General features: G+C 44.9%; 1 protein-coding gene across 4 annotated transcripts in view; it reads left to right on the top strand.

Annotated features, from left to right (window-relative positions):
- Positions 1-7,656, top strand: part of Znf827 (zinc finger protein 827) — a 164,478-nt gene extending 156,822 nt beyond the window's left edge. For 2 of the 4 annotated variants that reach the window (XM_085843798.1, XM_029480781.2), the window contains exons 13-14: positions 62-239; positions 3,554-7,656. In XM_085843798.1, coding sequence (XP_085699924.1) covers positions 62-239; positions 3,554-4,373 — 998 coding nt within the window. In that variant the 3' untranslated portion in view covers positions 4,374-7,656. Of the gene's footprint in view, positions 1-61; positions 253-2,041; positions 2,075-3,553 lie in introns of all 4 variants that reach the window. The other 2 variants (XM_085843799.1, XM_085843800.1) reach the window with 2 other exon arrangements.
- The last annotated feature ends 14,488 nt before the right edge of the window (positions 7,657-22,144 follow it).

The raw sequence follows: 22,144 nt of genomic DNA, 5'->3' as shown, positions 1-22,144 counted from the left end.
CCTGCCTGCCTGCCTGCCGCGCTTCCCCACACACTCCTACACCCAGCTTCGGTCCTTTCAGGGTTCGAATGCGTTTTTTGCAACTTTGTCTGCAAGACGAAGAATATGTTTGAGCGCCATCTGCAAATCCACCTCATCACCCGGATGTTTGAGTGTGATGTGTGCCACAAGTTCATGAAGACTCCCGAACAGCTGCTGGAGCATAAGAAATGCCACACTGTCCCCACCGGTGGGCTCAAGTAAGGCAAGCAAGTACAGAATCTTTTCTTGAGTTGTTATTCAGCACCCCTTTCTCCTGCCCTACTCAATCCCCCCATGAAGGTTTTGGGGGTCACAGAATTGGGGAGCATAGTATGAGGGGATTTAGTCAGAAAGACCTGATGCCTCTGGCTGGATGGGATTCCAGCTATCCTCAGGGGAGTCAACACACACCAGCAGGAAAAGCCACTTCACAAGTACCCCAGGCTCACAGCAAGGAAGAGCACAAAGTGTCGGCCCAGCATGAAAGAGTAGACTCCTACTGCAGTGGATTTGACTTTAATGGATGCCAGGCTAGCATCCCATGCATCGAGCATTCCTCAGTTGTCACTGCAAGTTACTGCATTTATTTTTTTTTAAGATGGCCTGATACATATTTAGCTCTTCAGCACCAGCCCCCAAAGTAGGACCTTGTTGGTTTGATCAGACAAGAGGCAACATCAGGTGCTTCTCGTCTTTGTGCAGACATGCTGATGCCTTCCCAAAAGATCTAGACAAGGAGCGTCATCCTTACTCGGCAGTATTTGGACACGGCCCCTGGCCTAGTGAGACCCATAAGTTATTTCCAAGCAAACTGTTCAACTAGCCTGACCATAGGTGGTAAAGGACTCGTGAAGAGTAAAATATCATTTCCACCTTAAGAAATCTATATCCCAGAACTACCAGAGTTTAATCTTCCAGGGATTCTGGAAGCAGAGTCACTGTCACAAGACACTTTAGATCTAGTAAAGAAATGGAAGCATCAAATAGTTAGCTACAGAAAGATGCAATTGTCAAGGCATTTTTTAATCTGAAATCACTGTGTAGTTAAAAGAATCAGGGACACTTTATCTTTTATTTTCTTAATATAAGCAGGGGAGGGGTCTTTCATTTTAAAATATTTTTATCCTTGAAACTCACAATGCCTCATGAATGGGTAAGAGTTGGAGAGCCCACAGGGACCTGGAGCAGGGCATTGGGGGTGGAGTGGGGCTGGCTGGCCATGGCATCCTCTGAAAAACAAAAACAAAAGAACAAAAAAGGGGGGAGGGGAGTTGAGGAACGGCACCAACTGCCAATCCCATCTCTTTTGGAGCTACCCTTGGGGATGTGTAGGTGGGCGGGCCATAGACAAGAGGATGATTTTATAATTCATTCAACCAGTAGATGGGAAATGCCCAGCAGAAGCTCAGCAGGGACTTTGAGTTTAAACCCTCCACCTCTTTCTCGAAATTTGTATATTCTTTATTAAAAAGAAGAACCCGGCCTCCTGTGAATGGAGTCGTATCGTTGCCTTGTGGTAGCTCAGTCATGCCCAAGCTACGTGTGACCTTGCAGCTCACCTTTTGGAACCCTGAGCAGGCCTGAGCCTCTGATGCACCAGGGAGCCCTCAGGATGACCTCAGTGCTTTTCCTGGGCCAGACACTGCCTGTTGGTGCCAACTGTCCCCTGTATGATAGTTCATGTTCTAGGATGACCAAATAGAAGAACAATTTGAAAAAAAAAATATTGATAATGCCTTCTGGCTATACAATGAGTTTTGTTTTTGTTTCTTTTGCAATGTCAGAGAATTAATTTTCCTCAGAAAGTGTCTTTAAGATAAATAATGGGAGCATGGAGAAGCCCCGGTGCTTTGCCCGAGCAGTGAAATAACAGATTGAGCTGAGGGTCCCAGAAACATCCTTAACGTGAGGCAGACCGCCGATGTCTAAATGCTTTTCTGTGATGGGACTGCTTGTACTCTATATCCTGTTCATAATGCAGATCAAATAAGATTATACTATTATTTTTCTTTTGCCGTAGCTCAGGACAGTGGTGAGTGTCAGACTCCTCTAGGTAAGGCCCAGCTTGGCGTAGGGGTTGTGTGTGCACTTGACCTGGGAATGGGCTTCATATCTTTGTGCACTCTTTTGTGAGCTGAGGTTCAAGGGCTAATGGCAAGCTTGGTGCTGAGGAGCCAGTGCACGGTGCACCTGATTGTGTTGGGCTCTGCTGAACGTCTCTCCAACCCTCTGAGGACAGCCCCCTTGTGAGCCCTGCCTTGCAGGAGCTGAGACCAAGCTGAGGCAGCCACTCAGGCTTCTGCATTCTTTTTTGGAAAGAGCACACATGCTACATTGTCCTATAAGCCACAAACTCAAACCTGGCAGCTTCCAAAATTGAAGCCCAGCAGATCTGTAAACATACCCACCCCACTCCCCACAGCCTCCCTGACAGGGACAGGCCCGGTGGTAGCGTAATTCATGGTGGAAAGAATAGAGAACCCAAGCCAGAGATACCCAGACCTTGTGCTAGAGAACACACTAGAGCCCAGTCAGGAGCCAGAGCTGGGACTCAGCCAACCATCGTGAATCTACCTCAGTTATCCATAAAGATGCTCAGCTCATGACTCAGTATTCCGGAGTGCTCTTCTGAGCACTGAAGAGAATGCAAAAGAAATCTCAAAAAAGTCCTCCCCTCAGAGAATTTATGTTCCAGTTGGATCACTGGCATTTCTATGACATGACTATGTCCTAAGAGTGCCTTCAGACTCTGGAGAGCAGCCCCGGTCCTCCTCATTCTTCATGAGCAGAGGGGGCATTGCGCGGGCTTCCTTCTCCCAGGCCCCTACCATGGTCCTTACCCCCCATTCCTAATGAGGAACCGGTACTGTAGGAGAAAACATTCTGAGAGTCCACATGATGTTGGTACACACACGCATGTGCGCACACACATACGCACACGCACTCGCGCACACCAGTGGCACACAGAGGGACACGCACAGGCCTTTTCATCCTAACACCCCTTGAATAAGCACGACTCTGACTCCTGTGACTTTCTGTTTGCTGGAGGTAGCTCTCCCTATACGCTGTTCTTTAAACCTCTCAGCCTCTCTGCGTGTGCTTGGTGTGGTGCATGAGAAGTCGACTCTTTGTGTTGCTCCCATCTAGAGGGGAGGTCAGGAAGCCCGGACTTCTGCCATGTCCAGTGGGGGAGGGGGTGGAGAGGGCCCCAGGGGCTGGGTGGGGGCAGGAGGGGAGTACCAGTTTTATCTACTCCTCAAGTCCTCTGCTCCTTTGAGAGGACTGGCCTCTGCTGCTGCAGCCTAGAGCCCCCAAACCAGCTAAGTGGACCGCCCAGAGCTCCCTGTTAACCTGGACTGCACTGTCTGCAGTGAAGCCAAGCAGGGCCATGTGAGAGGTGGCAGGGCCGAGCAGGCCAGGCCTTGGGGGACCCAAGGGCTGACCCAGAGCAGGCTGGTGAGGAGGGGAGATACAGGGTTCCTCGTGGACCTTCCATACTAAAGCTCCCTCCAACTGCTTCTTGCCCTGGCAGGTGCCCATTCTGCATTTATTCCACCAACCGCCCTGCTGCCATGGAGTGCCACCTCAAGACCCACTACAAGATGGAGTACAAGTGCCGGATCTGCCAGACAGTGAAGGCCAACCAGCTGGAGCTGGAGACGCACACCCGCGAGCATCGCCTGGGCAACCACTACAAGTGTGAGCAGTGCGGCTACCTGTCTAAGACGGCCAACAAGCTCATCGAGCACGTGCGCGTGCACACCGGGGAGCGGCCCTTCCACTGTGACCAGTGCAGCTACAGCTGCAAGCGCAAGGACAATCTTAACCTGCACAAGAAGCTGAAGCACGCCCCCCGCCAGACCTTCAGCTGCGGAGAGTGCCTGTTCAAGACCACACACCCTTTTGTCTTCAGCCGCCATGTGAAGAAGCACCAGAATGGAGACGGCCCTGAGGAGGACAAGAAAGGCCTGAGTCCAGCATCCAGAGAGCCAGCTGGCCCTGGAGCCCCACTCCTGGTTGTGGGGGGTGGCCGGAGTCTCTTGTCCCCACTGTCAGTCATGTCTGCCTCTCAGGCTCTGCAGACCGTGGCCTTGTCAGCAGCCCACGGCAGCAGCTCAGAGCCCAACCTGGCACTCAAGGCCTTGGCTTTCAGTGGCTCCCCGCTGCATCTTGACAAATACCGGAACTCAGATGTTGCCCATCTCATTCCCTTAACAATGTTGTATCCCAGAAACCACCTGGATCTCACATTCCACCCTCCCCGACCTCAGACTGCGCCTCCCAGCATCCCCTCACCCAAACACTCCTTCCTTGCCTATCTTGGACTAAGAGAAAGAGCAGGGACTGTCTGAGGACAGCCGCGTTCTGTACCAAAAACCAAGAGACAGAGACAGGAACAGACAAAAACCCACAAAACTTAAAACACAACCCCAGCAGGTGTATGTTGCTGCAAAACCTTCAGGCCCCAGGGGTCTGGACCATGTGTACTGTATATCTTTAGTAAGGAATAGAGAATTGGCTCTGTATGTATACCTATTGACCTAAAAGCTGCTTTATCCAATCTTCAGAGAGGTGATCTGCTGCCTACGTCTACCTTCAGAGGCATGCCTCCCCAGCCATCACTCCCACTTCAGCCCTCTTCCGTACTTCTCTCTGAAAGGAATTTTGTCGTGTTAACCCCTAAAGAGAGTGTCCTTAATAGCAGTGAGCACTTGGAAGCTTCTCCACTGGTACATTGGGTTTTCTGTTGGGTGAGTGGGGTCTTGTGGGCATTTGTGGATTGGGAAAGAAAAAGTGTGTATGTTTAGGGTATGTGTGTGTGCATGTGTGTATGTGCGTGTGTGTGTGTATGTGTATGTGGTATATGTGTGGTGTGTGTGTGTATATGTCATGACATTTCTATTGCACATTCTTTTTATACTGGCCTCTTTGACAGTGATGAACAGTCTTGACTTCCCATCCTGATTGTTCATCGACGACTTTCTCCCCACATCCTCCACTGCCTTCCCTTCTCTATTTTATGACTACAGAGTGGTAGGGCCTGGTGCTCAGTGGATGAAGATCTGCAGGGTGCCAGGATATTTCCAATAGAGTGCTCAAAGCCTGGAGTTCAGCTCTCTACTTAGGAAGATGGGTAGAGTCAAGTGACAGATCTCTTAAGAAATGCCTCAAAACTCCACAGCTGACATCACAAAACCTGGGTGTTCTATGTGTGTGCCCACATGAAGTGCATGCATGTGCACGCATGAGCATGTGCGTACACACATTTGCACACAAACACAACACGTGCACACACACAAAGGAGTGCATCCTTTTTAAAGGGCAGAACGTGTGCGTGTGTAAGAGTGTGTGTGTGTGTGTGTGTGTGTGTGTGAGATATTGATTCAGTTGTTATCATTGTCTGCAGGAAAAAACTGTATGAGTGGAAATGTTTATGGTTGATAAATCCAGCCAAGGAGATTAAAGGGGTTCGGATGAACTCTGGGTGTAAATGCTCAGACTAAAAAGAAACGGCAGCTTTGCACAGTGCGCTGGCCTTGCACGAGTTTGTTTCTCTTTGGGGGAAAGGGATGAGTACAAGGAAAGGAAGGAAAGGTACCTTTTTTATGGAATGAGTAGACTGTATGTTTGACAATTTAGCTGTGACCTCTTTGACGTACAAGGAAGGACAGAACAAATAGGTGCTGCTTAGTCCTGTGCCTCAGACGATGCCCCAGGATGCCCCACTGTGTGCAGAGCCTCTGGCTAGAGTGTACCCTCCATGTATTAGTAACCCCGTATTCCATTTTGTTAACGCCTAGCAGATGTAACCTGCTAGGAGCTGACTTTATACTTATTTAAAGCTCTTATTTTATGGTCATTAAAATGGCAGTTTCTGTGCAGCACTTTATTGCGGCAGGAGAAGGTATGATTCAGTTGCATAGCCCCTTGCTCATCTTTTAAAAAAGTAATAGGTGGTTTAAAAAGGAAAAGAAAAAGAAAATCTTTGTCTGAATATGTTCACTGCTTGGATTTGTAAGACAGCAGAATTTCCAGTATGCAACAGGCTGAAGGAGCGGGAAGAAATGTGCTTTGTATAAAAATGGGAAGTTTGTTATATGAAAGGTTGGTTCTGTATTATTTATCAGCGGAAGAACTGGTGTCCAGGAGGAATGCTCTTTCCCACACTGTGTTATCCTCGATAATACCCACCTTTCTTTTTGTTACTTTAACCGGGGGAAATAAAAGCCTCCCTGATGTTCTTCCTCTAGTCGCGATTGCTTCCCTGAAGTGAATGCAGTCGGACAGGAAGAGACTGAACAGTCTACATCATCAGCTCCTTATACCCTCGCAGCCTCCCTCTCCAAACCTAGCAGGGCCCTGCTTCCCTCCCCACCTGACATCCAGCCGTGGATGAGGGGTCTGGTTAGGGCCCTGGCAAACAAGTTCACACTACAGAGATGTCCACAAAGCAGGGAGACCAACCAGCTAGGCCAGAAAGGCCCCAAAGCCTCAGTCATTCTCCAGCAGAGACCTTTGCTCTTGGCCTTGTTTAACCCGATGTTCAACTCACCATGTCAATATCTCAGTAAAAGACACTATAGACATTTCTGGACAATATGCCCCCAAGGTCAGTGGGTTTATGGGTGGGTTTGTTGTTTTTTTATTTGCTTTTGCTTTTTTTGTTTTAAAGTTATGTCTTTATCCCCATTTAATGGAGAATGTGCCACTTGGCTAATAATGTTTTCAAAACTGCAGGTTCAGTGATAAGGGAGAGGGGAACCACAGTGACCCCACCCCACCCCCTAGAGGTTGGCAGAAAGGTGACTCACAGAAGCACCAGCAGGTTAAGAACCTGAATGGGTGTCCCTGACCACGAGGACCCTAGGTTTTACAGCATGTCACTTGTGCAATAAGAGGTCTTCAGGTGGGACTGTGCGAGAGGGGAGGTGGGCGGAGACGCTTACTGCTCAAATGCCGTGCATTTCATTGCTTGCCACTGAACCTGTATTTGAATGACTTAGTAATGCTTAATGTAATTGGGCAACTTTTTTAGCACTTTGGAAAGAGACATCAATCTTTCTGGTAAATTATAAAAAGTTTTCTGAGTGAGAAAACGTGTGTTTGCAGTTTGTTTGACTTTTTATATTATTGTTGTTGTTATTAATAAAAAAAAAAGAAAGAAAATCTACAGCATTTTTCAGAGTCCACCTAGATAAAATGTGCCCCCCGAATCTGGTTTGCAGTTTGATGCTCGGGGAAGGATGTGTTCTGTAGATTTCCTTCCCATGGAAACACTAACACCTTTGAGAAAGTCGCCTAGCAACTTTGGGTTCTCACTATGTGTTCTCCCAGGAGAGCTGGCTTGCTTTCCATTTAGCGATGCAGGTAGGGTTCTAAGCACTTTTTCTCTCCTGTCTTTTCTTTTCTTTCTCTCTTTCTCTCTTTCTTTCTTTCTTTTTTTTTAACTCCTCATGTTCAGATGCTCATACTGTCAAGGTTTGTGTACATTACTGAAAATTTGTATTGTAAAAAGCTTTTGCATTACAAGGCTGTACAGGGTCATTTTGACAGTAACTGGTATTTTCCTCTGCATCTTACGTTGCATTGCCAATTTCTAGTGTATCAAGTTTGAAGTATAATATACTCTAATTAAAAGAAAAAAAAAGGTTGGCTATACTCTGGCTTCTTTTTCTTTCTTGGTTGCCATCCTTGCCTACTTGTGGGCTCAGCGTTCATTCATCTTTCCTTGTTCTGTTGTCTTTCTGCTGGATCCCATGTTCTCTGAGTACAGGGTCCAGTGCCAGTGATAACTGTTGCAGAGTGCAGGTCTTGAACAGCTGAGGCTATTAATGCACACAGCTACCGTGCAAGTCGCAAATGTTTATTAAAGCCGAGAGCATAATGCACCTGGCAGGGCCGTGGCAGCTGGCTCCTGCCTGAGCGTCTCTAGAAGTGTTTCAGAGTGCTCAGCATCCTTACCCTTTCCTGCTGACATCATGTATTGACCTCCTAGCCAAAGGGAGTGAAAATACAGATGAATCCATTTGTCTTAATGAAGTTCAGCAACCAGGAGATTTTAATGAGGGGGAATAGTCTAGTCTGCAAGTTAAATATAGCATATACAAGTGCAAGGAGCCATGGTTTGTCAATCAAGGGAAGGTACCCGAGAAATTACCTGAGACCAAAAATGGGAAATGAAGACCATAGCAACTACTAAAAATATTTTTTTTTAAATTCATCTTAAAGTTCCATCTCTGAGGCCTTCCTGTGAATCCAGAGTGATTGATTAAAAACTTAAAACAGCAGATGAGAATATCTGGTTTGGCTCGCAACTTGCATGCTTATGAATATAAAGTCCTTTGCTTATTTCAGAAAAAATTGTGAGCCACTCCAGTCTAACATTTAAAGGGATCCGATGTATTCTTTAATTGTAATTCCACAGAAGAAGCCATTGTGTAAACGAATCATCAACTAAGCACCATTTCCGACTTCATTTTTACTCAGTAACAGTTTCCAGGTGCAACATCCTCTTAGTGACCCACGTATCAGGCTTGTTTGAGGATCCCTGAGCCTTTCTGGAAAATAATAAAGCAAGTGTTCTCTGTCCCAGGCCAAGTGCCTTCCCGTTTGCTGCACACTTTCTTGTTTTCCTTTGTTTTTCCTAGACACAGTAGTCGCTGCATATCTTCCTTGTAATTGAGAATACCCTGCAATGTACAGAAAACACACATCAACTTGGAAATCATTTCCTATGAAATGGGCTTCCAGTAGATTTAAGGAGTGGTCTAAGAGCAGAATGTTCAGGACTGAAGGCATCTTCATCTACGGACTGGCTGCCCCCAAGCCAGCCACTCTTCTGATAGCCAAACATAGATGCACAGGTATGTTGTGCAATAAATACGCCTGACCTCATGGCCGTGAGTTCTGTAACATATTTGTGTTCAATGGCTTGCATCATGGCTACCACCAAAGTATACCTGACCATTAATCAGAGGCCCTGGTTACTGGGGAGTGGATTGGAGCAGGGTGGGGTGGGGATGCTTAGGCTTGATGAATACCTGCCACAGTTCTGAGTTTAGGTGGATACTGTGATCAGTTTGAAGGGAAAGGGACACCTCGGTGGGCCCCTCAGTGTTCTTAGTCCATGGTGAGGAAGGACGTTCAGGAGGAGCTCAGGGTACACAGAAGAGGGTGGAATTTCAGCTATACTTCCAGCAGACAGAGACGGTCAAACCGAACCTTTCCCAAGGGCTGCTCAGAACCTGTGAGTGAAATCCCAAGGTAAAGGAGTAGTCCCCATAGAGGTGCAGGCTGCTCTCAAAGAAGCATCAACTGCAAGTGCTTCAGACACCTCCTAACAACTAAAGTTCCCTCAGAATAAAAGAGGCCTTCTCACAAATGGGCTTCATTTTGTGAAGCATAACAATTAGCCAAGTAGGCAAATGGCCTGGGTTTTGGGATATGTGATGATCCCCCAGCCACCTAAGAAGCCCTGCTTGCCCTGTTCACAGGCTGAGTGATCACATGTTATCCACCAAGACCCTCAGCTACTTCTTTCTGAAGTTGTAGGTCTTCCATTTCTAACCCATCGAGAGTTGGATTTGCAAACTAGACAACACATCAGGTGTTCATGTTGACAGACAGCACAGGAGGAGGAAAGCCAATGGCCCTGTCCCCTAGGGATCCATTAGTTCTCAGTTTTCTATGGAAGGAGAGCAGAGAATTTAATTTAATTCACATTTCAAAATGAATCCCCTGATGTCAGATGGGTTTCCACCCTGTTTAGCAGGAACTATCTGGTTATATATGACTTCCAACTAGGAAAGACAGTGCTGGGGAGCTGAAGCCTGGATCAGCCAAAAGGATGCAATTATTACATACCTATTAACCATCTTAGAAAAAGAGGTTGAAGTTGTAGCTATGGTTCTTGGCTAAAGTGGTTGCCAGGCAGTGGTGTGAGGACCTGGGTTTGAGCTCCCTGAACATAAAGTGGGCATGATAATACATGTCTGTAATCTCTGTGCTCCAATAGGAGCTCAGGAGCTAGCTAGATTGGCAAATGCAATGAATAAGAGGTCTTATCTCAAAACAGAAACCAGTGCCTTTCGTGGTCCTCTGACTATGCCCCCTCCCTGTGCAAAAGAGGTTGAACTAGTTGCTTAGATGCTCTCTAAGACCCTGCCCCAACCATAGTTGTTCTCTAAGACTCTAAGATTCAGACTCCTTCTAAACAAGAAAAGGCCATTGCAAGACAGAATTCTTACAAGTCAAGCAGGGGGAAAAAGTAACTCTGTTTTTCAAGCCATGATGGGCTCAGGGATGAAAAATGGACTAAAAATATTTTCCTCCCCATACCAGAGTTTGAGATGCCTGATATTGTTCTCTTTGGGTCATGCTTTGACTGCCTGAGTCACCATGGGGATGGATTAGACAGCTTAAACAACCTGTACTTACTTCATCTGGCTAAATAGGTTAGAAGCAAGACCCTCGGGGATGTCAGGACCTTGCCCTCCCCAGCCTCCTCACTCTCACTCTGCACCCCTTCACTTCCCACCACCCTGCTGCTCCAGCTCCTGCTGGTGACTAATGGGACAGCTGAGCTCTCTACCAAGAGTGGTCATATGCTTTCTGCAGAAGAATGTCTTAGCAGGTGCCATGAAGCTATTTTAATTTCAGCTTGATGAATTGTTAAGTATTTTGACCTGTCCACTTGCTCAACGCTCTCAGTCCATGAACTGCAGGCACATTAGGAAAACTAGCTTGTAGGCACATCACATGTTTTCACAAGGAAGTGGCATCCCATGTGTTCACAGTGATACCAGAATATATGCATACACTAGGATCAAGTCTCTGAGGCTCTTTCCAATCTATCCCAGAAAGATGTGTTTCTTCAGAGCCAAAGGAATCCTAGAGAAATACCAGATATCATATGGCTTCCATCTTTAACTATGTTTATTCTAACAACTATTCTTAAAGATCCATAGTTATTGCAATATGTGCTATATACAACCAGGAAGCCACTCATCTCCTTACATCTCACTGCAAAGCAGGACATTCTGCTAGAATGTTCTTCATGCAGTGAGTCTGTCCAAAATGCATGCACAGAAAATTATCTATTATCCATCTGTCTACTTACTTATTAGCCCAATACTTAGCTGTCTTCTCTCTAGATCTACCTATCTACCTACATCTCTGTTATCTATCAATCTAGGTATATTTATTATCCTTTCTCTAGATCTACCCACCTTTTGATCTGTCTCTATTACCAATCTATAATCTAGCTTTATAGAACTATATTTTCTGGGTTCTAATTTATTTTTTTTAAAGCTCTTAGTGAAAGCTTCCAATTTCAAGGAGTCCATGCAGCCAGTCGTTCCTGTAGACACCTAGAATGCAAGCCTTCTGGTGACCCTCGTAAAGTTCATAAGAGTTGCCAGCCCAAGACAGAAGAACACAGAGTATTCACTCCTTTTGCTATGGGTTTGCCTATGACAACGAATGGCTGAGTGGCCTCCAAAGAATGGATGAGTGGCCTCCAAAGAATGGCTGAGTGGCCTCCAAAGAATGGCTGAGTGGCCTCTGGGGCAGCCAGAGAGTCAAGGTGCATCACAGTCAGCTATGCCTTGCTATCTCAGGTTGCTACAGCAAAGGCTGCAATAAGGCAAGGTTGTAGAGTGGAGAACAAGTGATAGCCAACAGAATCATTGTTCTTGTCCCAAGTGTTGCCAGTACTTTAGCTATAGACGGATGTTGGCTCCTCACCCAACCAGCTGTGTTAACTTAAAGTTCCTCCCTCTTTTTTTCCACTCATGATGGAGCTGTCAGTCAAGGGCAGTGTGGGGTCATGATGCCAAGGATGGGTTAGTTCATGGGTGGGCCTCAAGAACATGTTTTCATCTGAGATTTTGTTTACTTGATTGCTTGATTTTGGATTTGTCTGTCTGACTGTCTGTCTTTCGTGCAGTACTTTCAGGAGGAATTCAGGGCCTCCCATGAGATAGGCAAGGGCTTTACCACTGATCTAGGACTCTTATTATGGAGTCTATTTTTTTATTTGTTCCATAGATGAGAATTTCCTAGAGAATTTCTTTAGAAAAACTATTTGTCAAGGATGTAGTCTGCTTCTTGCTTGGGTAGCCTCAGGAGACCTGACAAGGGCTCAAGGGAAGACACTCCCACAGTCTCCTGGAACTAGCTCAAACGCAAGCAAAAGCACCCTGGTGACTCTCACAGGTCCCAGAATACTGTGAAGGAAGTTCTGCAATGCAATCGGGAGGTAAAACCCCAGTTTGGAGTGAAAATCTTATCCTCACCAGTCATTTTCTCTGAGCATATAATTCCCTCAGAAAAGCTGGTTGGGGAAGAGACTCTCTGCTTTCACAGAAAACAGCTAATCAAAAATTCAAATACTCCAGATATAATTAGCAGTCCTCTAATCAAAGGCACATCAGAGAAACGTGAACTGATGGATGGTCAGACAGACATCATGGAACATGTATATAAAGAATGTATAGAAGATGTGCATAGCTTTAGATAGAAACACAAACTAGCATGTCTGTGAGCGAGCATCCAAAAGGAAGGCGAGCAATTCTGCTGTTCCAGGTCTCATACGAGAAGACAGCAGTGGTTTGGGTTTTTTTGTTTGTTTTGTTTTGTTTTGTTTCACTTTTCCCTGTGCTGCTGAAAATAAAAGCAGATTGATGAAAGAGTCTAGCGTATGAAAAGAATAATTAAGGGTCACAGAAATCTCATTAATCACAAGACACCCCCCTTTCTGTCTTCCCTACAATGAAGCAGACAGGCACAGCAGTAGGTCACCACTGTGCTATCGGTCAAGGTCCCATCTCTTTATGGGCATCAGACAATGGGTGTACAGTAGCATAGCTAAGTGTGCAGAAGTCTCTGTTACACGAAGAGGCCATGTATCTTCTTCAACCAGCAGAATGATAATTTCCTGCTGATGAAAGACTTAACAGTTTGGCTTCTTTGCCTGTGCATAAGAGGCTAAATATGCACATGCATGATTTTGTGTTAGAGAATTCTATGTATAGAATTGAAAGTCCCCATCCCAGTTGACCACATTCCAAAGAGAGGCCAAATCTACCCTAACAACCACTTCTCTCCCATTCTTTTCTCTATTCTTCATTTGTTATTTCATGGACCAAAAAAAAAAAAAACTGTGTCAAGTTGCGTGCTGGCAACCCAGAAAGAAATGGGGATTGTTAAGATATATTTCCTATCTTAAAGAATTGCCAACCGATAAAAGATGTGCATATTTGAAAAACTACATTCTAACACCAAGAAAAAGACACAAAGGATGCTGAGAAAATATTGAATAGATAGCAATGAATTCTTATCTGTGCGCACGTGTGAGTGCGTATTATACATTCTAAAGTGCAGGGACAAGAACTTTGGATTTGAAGATCAGGAGTGGGTAATGATGAAGACAATGAATTCTGGGTAGTAGTGGGTCTCATCCCAACATAGAATCCACAGGAGTGTACATGCTCACGAGGGGGAGGAGACTCTCTAAGGACTGAGGTAAATGCAAACTGAAGAATAAAGAGACATTTCCTGAGCAGGAAACAAGAGAAGAATGTTCCAGATTGAAAGAACAGCTTGAGCCAAGGCAGGGTGAAACCTGCCTCGTGGAGTCTGTTCTGGGAAAACTACAATGAGACCAAACAAAGGCAGCTTACGAGGGGCTTCGGTTCCCGAGTTAAGGGGAATGGACTCTACGCCCTTTCTACGGAAACCTCTCGAGTCAGTGTGGATAACAAAAGGTGCCAAGAACGCTGGGAGTGAGCACAGATTCCTTAACTCCAATAAATGTGCACCCATCCTCCAAGACACTCAACACACAAACCTTCATTCCCTTTGCCCCCTCATGCCTCCCCTCCCCTTTCCTTCCTCCCTCTCTTTGGACAGCAAATCTGTAGAAATTATGTCTGGTTCTTTTTTACAGCCCCATACTCCCATAAATAAGACTCCAACTCAAAATATATTTACAAATACATTGGCCATGCTGCTAGGCTCTTCTCTGTCTTGATGATAATTTAAATTATCCCATTTTTTCTAATCTACATTCTGCCATGAGGATGGTTAACTGTGCTCAGGTACCATGTGTCTGTACCATCACATCTTCCTGGGCAAATCTCCTGCACATGCCTGGCTCTATCCCAGAATTCTTTCTGCCTCCTGGATGTCCCACCTTCTATTCTAACCTTTCCTATAGGCCACAGGTTTTTTAATTGACAGGTGATACATCCGTACACTGCATTAGATATTCTCTCTAGAAAATCCATTACAGAGCCCTAATGATTTTATTTGTCATCTACTTAACTTTACCCAAGTCTTTCCCACTCTTTTTAAAGGTTTTTTTTTTTTTTTTAGATACATTTTATTTTATGTGCATGAGGTTTTTGTCTGCATGTATGTATGTGTACCACATGTGTGCCTGGTATCTGTGGAGATCAGAAGAAAGGGTTGGCTCTCTGGAACAGGAGTTACAGATGGTTGTGAGCTGTCATGTGAGTGCTGGGAATTGAACCTGAGTCCTCTGCAAGAGCAGCCAGTGCTCTGGACCACCAAGCTGTTCTTCCAGGCAACTCTTTTCCGAAACTCTTAGCATCCTAGAGGTCCGCTGCATCTTCACTAGGTATATCACAGCAGATTCTTCTCTCTATGGAACATTCTAGAAAAAAAAAAAGTTCACTCCAGTGCTTATAAATAAGTTCACAATCAGGCCTGTAGTTTCAAAGATGATATTTGAAGACAATATAATTAATGGCACTACTGTAGCAGCTGTCATGACAACAATGACTCTAAGGCAGAGCCTGGAAGATGCCAACTCCAGGCGAGTGACAACTCTGGAGAATGAGAAGAAACAACCAGAAAAGCCATACTCAAGCACAGAGATGCATGACAGAGAGGATTCTGAGCCACTTGGCAGAGGGATGAGGACTGGGAAGTTGAGTCAGGTGCTTTCACCATGATGATACACCTTGGTATCACACGGGCATCATTTCAGTGGCAGATCACTTAAAGAATAAGCTGGAGGTAAGAAGGCAGTGTTTAGAAGAAAACTCAGCCTTGCATTAAGTTATCTGGCTCTTTCTCAGATCGCAACCTCTCCCTCCCCTTCTAACCTTTTCCTATTCCCTACCTTGAGCGATATCACCTGCTGGCTTTAGACTCTCCAGCCACACTCTACACCAGTTCTTCGCATCTCTTTGGACTAAACTCATCTCTGAAGGGCAGGAAGCCTTTTCTGTAGCAACCTTGCACTTAACATTGCCAGAACCAGTGTTCATCAGCCAAAGACATCTCAAGAAACAGAGCAGGCCGCATGGCTGGAGCTCAGTACCATTCCTCCTACATGCAAAAATCCAGAGAAGGACAAAACAGAAGTCAAAGGGGAGGAAGTTGCCTCCTGCCGTGGCTACAATTAGAAGAATTCCAGGCTGAAAAAGTGGAGGCTTTGCTGGGAATGTGATCCTTTTCTGCAAACAGGATGAATTCGCCAGGCTCCAGACACAGCCTCTGCGCCCAGAATATTAGCTAGAAGGAAAGTCTAGGAGTTAAAAGGATGTCCATGGTGGCTCCCTGGCCTCTTGCCACACTCACTGAGGCTAACGCAGCCTTCATGGAGAGAGATGAATCTCAAATCATTCTTGGCTACATGCCACTCCGGCTGAAGAGAACGGGCTTCATCCTCCGGAGAGCCCGCACTGGCTGCCCCTTCACCGAGAGAAGACAAATAACCTTCACCAGACAGAATGGAAAGGTACTGTGTTTCATGAGACAGAAATGGAATAATCTGGTTTTTATTAAATATCACGAGAAGAGTATTAATTCATGCCAGAAACACAAATATAAACATTATCATGTGGAACACATTTATTCTGAAGGGACCATCTGGCAGAGCCTTGAAAACCACACTTTGAGAGGCTGAGCATATGAGTGTCACCTTAAAGTAGAGAATTCAGAGCAAGTCACACTTTCGGGAGCCTGAAGGAAATACTTCACAGTAATGGTATTGGGGAGACACTTGTCACAAGTATTCTAGAGGTAACGCTGCTTTTCTAAATGCTGTTTTATGGAAACTTAAAATTTTATCACAAGGGGTGATCATTGTTTCAGAATCTACCTCTCTTAGAAAAAAAGATCCCTTTCTTTGGGCACCTAACCCCAAAAGTATTCAGTCCCCAACATCACAGGAAGTGGGTGTGGTGGAGTAGGCCTATAATCTCAGCACTAGGACACTAATAATTCATCTTTGGCCACCTAGTAATATGGAGGCCAAGCTTGTCTCAAAAGAGAAGGAACATGTCAGAATCCAGAGAGTGAGCAGCTACATTTTTTAAAAAAAAAAATCTTAATAAAGAATAGAAAATAACATCTGCAGTTAAATATATAGCTGCAGTAAATATATAGCTTTAAAACCCTTCTGCCATACTGCCAAGGCGGGCCCAGAACACCCAGAGGCCTGCCGCCACGTGGTAAGGCAGAGACACCACTACACTGAGGCACTATATAGTGGAGAGATGGGAGAGGAAGAGAAGCAGGGCAGTTTGAGCACTATGAAGAGCAGAGCTGTAGACTTGAGAGTGAATAGGATCAGCCTGCTGTGAGTGGCCTGCCCAGGCACCTGAGGCCATGGTGAAGTCCTGGCCTGTGCTACCACTCTGTCTGACACCATGACCCAGTAGCATCAGGGTCTGTGTAGATGTCTGTGGCCCATGTTACCACCAAAGGCCATATGGACATCTCAGGTAAATTCGGGCTTTGCACGCCTCACTACCTAAGGCACTCAGGAGAGCTGATCCCATCCCTTACCTGGGCAGCACAGTAGAGCTGGCCCTGGGGATGGGGATGGGGATGGTGAAGTACATAGGGGAAAGCTGCCCCTGGGGACATGAGCATGGGAGAGCTGGCTGGCCATGCAGTGCAAGGGAGTAGAAGAGATGTCCCCACCCCCTTGCTGTCCCTGAGGCAGGCAGAAGAGCTGGCTGCATCCCTTGTCAATCACTGGCTACAGCACTTGGTAGAGTGGCCCCACACTTTGCCTGGGAAGCACAGAAAAGCCAGCCCCAAGGATGTGAGAACAGGAAAATAGGCCCCTTCCCCTCTGGCTGGGTTCCCCCCACTGGGGCAGCATTAGAGCTCTTGTCCCAATGACATGAGTGGGGAAGAGCTAGAGGGCAGCTACCAGCCAGGCTCAGATCCAGGGTTTTGTGTTGGTCCACCCCAACACCTACTCCATCTATGAACTGCTTGAGCATGTGAAGGGGCCAGTCCTGCAGATCCAAAGCTTCAGGATCTCCATGATGCAGGGCATTAGCAGGATATCTGAGAGGAACCCTGGTAAGGAACTGGTATCGATAGTGTAGCAGAAGCCAGGACCCTTGAACCAGACCAATGACTCATTGCAAGGAACATTTGCAGGTAAAGTTGTTTGGGCAAAAGGGTGTACTCTGCGACACGCAGACACACTGTGACATACTGCAGCGTCCATGGAAGGGGGGGTTGTTTATTTATGTATATTTTCTTGGTGGGGGAGGTTGCAAGGGGGAAGGGCAGATACAGAGGAAAGGGGAGGTGAGTGAGACTTGGCTGCACGATGTGAAATTTGCAAAGAATCAGTAAAAAGTTAAAACAAAACAAAACAAAACAAAACAAAACAAAACAAAACCTCAACCCAACCCTCATACTCAGGCCAGCCAAGATGGCTCAGCAAAGTAAAACGACTTGTTGCCAAGAGTGACCACGTTAGTTCAGTTCCAGAGTCTCATGGTGGAAGGGAGACAACTCCCACAAGTTGTCCTCTGACCCCCACACAAGCACCACGGCTCCTGTGTAATCATCCACACATAATTAAAAATCTAAAAATATTGAAAATCTCACAGTGTCACATTTTCTTTTCAGAAACAAGCAATGGGTTGGAACACATTTCTCCGGGTACAAGGGGAAGACTCCTTATATTCTAGAAAGGAAATGCTGAGAGGTTTGAGGTGGTGACCTCAGCCCCGAAAGGTCGAGGTGGCCCGTGTCACCTGCTGCTCCGTCAGTGCCTGAGGACTACTGAGCTTCATCTTATCTGAAGCTTCTGATTCCAATGGCTCAGACATCTATTGTTGGCTGAATACCAAGCCCACGGCTCACTTTTCCAAAGGACCCCAGCCATGATGTCACACTCACACATCCTTTGCAATGGAGGGAACTATAGTCTGAATTTGGTTTCTTTTTTTTTTTTTTAATTAGGTATTTTCCTCATTTACATTTCCAATGCTATCACAAAAGTCCCCCATACCCTCCCCCCCACTCCCCTACCCTCCCACTCCCACTTTTTGGCCCTGGCGTTCCCCTGTACTGGGGCATATAAAGTTTGCAAGTCCAATGGGCTTCTCTTTCCAGTGATGGTCGACTAGGCCATCTTTCGATACATATGCAGCTAGAGTCAAGAGCTCCGGGGTACTGGTTAGTTCATAATGTTGTTCCACCTATAGGGTTGCAGATCCCTTTAGCTCCTTGGGTATTTTTCTCTAGCTCCTCCATTGGGGGCCCTGTGATCCATCCAATAGCTGACTGAGCATCCACTAATGTGTTTGTTAGGCCCCGGCATAGTCTCACTAGAGACAGCTATATCAGGGTCCTATCAGCAAAATCTTGCTAGTGTATGCAATGGTGTCAGGGTTTGGAGGCTGATTATGGGATGGATCCCTGGATATGGCAGTCTCTAGATGGTCCATCCTTCCATCACAGCTCCAAACTTTGTCTCTTAACTCCTTCCATGGGTGTTTTGTTCCCAATTCTAAGAAGGTGCACAGTGTCCACACATTGGTCTTCGTTCTTCTTGAGTTTCATGTGTTTTGCAAATTGTAACTTATATCTTGGGTATTCTAAGTTTCTGGGCTAATATCCACTTATCAGTGAGTACATATCATTTGAGTTCTTTTGTGATTGGGTTACCTCACTCAGGATAATGCCCTCCAGGTCCAACTATTTGCCTAGGAATTTCATAAATTCATTCTTTTTAATAGCTGAGTAGTACTCCATTGTGTAAATGTACCACATTTTTTTATCCATTCCTCTGTTGAGGGGCATCTGGGTTCTTTCCAGTTTCTGGCTATTATAAATAAGGCTGCTATGAACATAGTGGAGCATGTTTCTTTCTTACTAGTTGGAACATCTTCTAGATATATGGCCAGGAGAGGTATTGCAGGATCCTCTGGTAGTACCATATCCAATTTTCTGAGAAACCGCCAGACCGATTTCCAAATGGGTTGTACCAGCTTGCAATCCCACCAACAGTGGAGGAGTGTTCCTCTTTCTCCACATCCTCGCCAGCATCTGCTGTCACCTGAATTTTTTATCTTAGCCATTCTGACTGATGTGAGATGGAATCTCAGGGTTGTTTTGATTTGCATTTCCCTGATGATTAAGGATGCTGAATATTTTTTCAGGTGTTTCTCAGCCATTCGGTATTCCTCAGGTGAGAATTCTTTGTTTAGCTCTGAGCCCCATTTTTAACGGGGTTATTTGATTTTCTGGAGTCCACCTTCTTGAGTTCTTTATATATATTGGATATTAGTCCTCTATCTGATTTAGGATAGGTAAAGATCCTTTCCCAATCTGTTGGTGGCCTTTTTGTCTTATTGATGGTATCTTTTGCCTTACAGAAGCTTTGCAGTTTCATGAGGTCCCATTTGTCAATTCTCGATCTTACAGCACAAGCCATTGTTGTTCTATTCAGGAATTTTCCCCCTGTGCCAATATCTTCGAGGCTTTTCCCCACTTTCTCCTTTATAAGTTTCAGTGTCTCTGGTTTTATGTGGAGTTCCTTGATACACTTAGATTTGACCTTAGTACAAGGAGATAGGAATGGATCAATTCCCATTCTTCTACATGATAACCACCAGTTGTGCCAGCAACATTTGTTGAAAATGCTGTCTTTTTTCCACTGGATGGTTTTAGCTCCCTTGTCGAAGATCAAGTAACCATAGGTGTGTGGGTTCATTTCTGGGTCTTCAATTCTATTCCATTGGTCTACTTTTGTCGTTATACCAGTACCATGCAGTTTTTATCACAATTGCTCTGTAGTAAAGCTTTAGGTCAGGCATGGTGATTCCACCAGAGGTTCTTTAAGAGTTGTTGCTATCCTAGGTTTTTTGTTATTCAAGATGAATTTGCAGATTGTTCTTTCTAATTCTTTGAAGAATTGAGTTGGAATTTTGATGGGGATTGCACTAAATCTGTAGATTGCTTTTGGCAAGATAGCCATTTTTACAATGTTGATCCTGCCAATCCATGAGCATGGGAGATCTTTCCATCTTCTGAGATCTTCTTTAATTTCTTTCTTCAGAGACTTGAAGTTCTTATCATACAGATCTTTCACTTCCTTAGTTAGAGTCACGCCAAGGTATTTTATATTATTTGTGACTATTGAGAAGGGTGTTGTTTCCCTTATTTCTTTTTCAGCCTGTTTATTCTTTGTATAGAGAAAGGCCATTGACTTGTTTGAGTTAATTTTATATCCAGCTACTTCACCGAAGCTGTTTATCAGGTTTAGGAGTTCTCTGGTGGAATTTTTAGGGTCACTTATATATACTATCATATCATCTGCAAAAAGTGATATTGTGACTTCTTCTTTTCCAATTTTCATCCCTTTGATCTCCTTTTGTTGTCGAATTGCTCTGGCTAGGACTTCAAGTACAATGTTGAATAGGTAGAGAGAGAGTGGACAGCCTTGTCTAGTCACTGATTTTAGTGGGATTTCTTCCAGCTTCTCACCATTTACTTTGATGTTGGCTACTGGTTTGCTGTAGATTGCTTTTATCATGGATAGGTATGGGCCTTGAATTCCTGATCTTTCCAAGACTTTTATCATGAATGGGTGTTGGATTTTGTCGAATGCTTTTTCTACATCTAACGAGATGATCATGTGGTTTTTGCCTTTGAGTTTGTTTATATAATGGATTACGTTGCTGGATTTCTGTATATTGAACCATCCCTGCATCCCTGGGAATAAACCTACTTGGTCAGGATGGATGATTGTTTTAATGTGTTCTTGGATTCGGATAGCGAGAATTTTATTGAGGATCTTTGCATCAATATTCATAAGGGAAATTGGTCTGAAGTTCTCTATCTTTGTTGGATCTTTCTGTGGTTTAGGTATCAGAGTAATTGTGGCTTCATAGAATGAGTTGGGTAGAGTACCTTCTACTTCTATTTTGTGGAATAGTTTGTGCAGAACTGGAATTAGATATTCTTTGAAGGTCTGATAGAACTCTGCAGTAAACCCATATGGTCCTGGGCTTTTTTTAGTTGGGAGATCATTATTGACTGCTTCTATTTCTTTAGGGGATATAGGGCTGTTTAGATCGTTATCTTGATCCCGGTTTAACTTTGGTACCTGGTATCTGTCTAGAAATTTGTCCATTTCGTCCAGGTTTTCCAGTTTTGTTGAGTATATCCTTTTGTAGAAGGATCTGATGGTGTTTTGGATTTCTTCAGGGTTTGTTGTTATGTCTCCCTTTTCATTTCTGATTTTATTAATTAGGATGCTGTCCCTGTGCCCTCTAGTGAGTCTGACTAAGGGTTTATCTATCTTGTTGATTTTTTCAAAGAACCAGCTCCTCGTTTGGTTGATTCTTTGAATAGTTCTTCCTGTTTCCACTTGGTTGATTTCGCCCCTGAGTTTGATTATTTCCTGCCGTGTACTCCTCTTGCGTGAATTTGCTTCCTTTTCTTCTAGAGCTTTTAGGTGTGTTGTCAAGCTGCTAGTGTGTACTCTCTCTAGTTTCTTTTTGGAGGCACTCAGAGCTATGAGTTTTCCTCTTAGAAATGCTTTTATAGTGTCCCATAAGTTTGGGTATGTTGTGTCTTCATTTTCATTAAACTCTAAAAGGTCTTTAATTTCTTTCTTTATTCTTTCCTTGACCAAGGTATCATTGAGAAGAGTGTTGTTCATTTTCCACATGAATGTTGGCTTTCCATTATTTATGTTGTTATTGAAAATCAGCCTTAGTCCATTGTCTGATAGGATACATGGGACGATTTCAGTATTTTTGTGTCTGTTGAGGCCTGTTTTGTGACCAATTATATGGTCAGTTTTGGAGAAGGTACCTTGAGGTGCTGA

The sequence above is a fragment of the Mus caroli genome, unplaced genomic scaffold (assembly GCF_978045245.1).
Source record: "Mus caroli unplaced genomic scaffold, Mus_caroli_1 scaffold_10, whole genome shotgun sequence".
Classification (NCBI taxonomy): domain Eukaryota; kingdom Metazoa; phylum Chordata; class Mammalia; order Rodentia; family Muridae; genus Mus; species Mus caroli.
The sequence above is the reverse complement of the archived record's forward strand: the minus strand, read 5'-3'. Positions and strand labels throughout refer to the sequence as shown.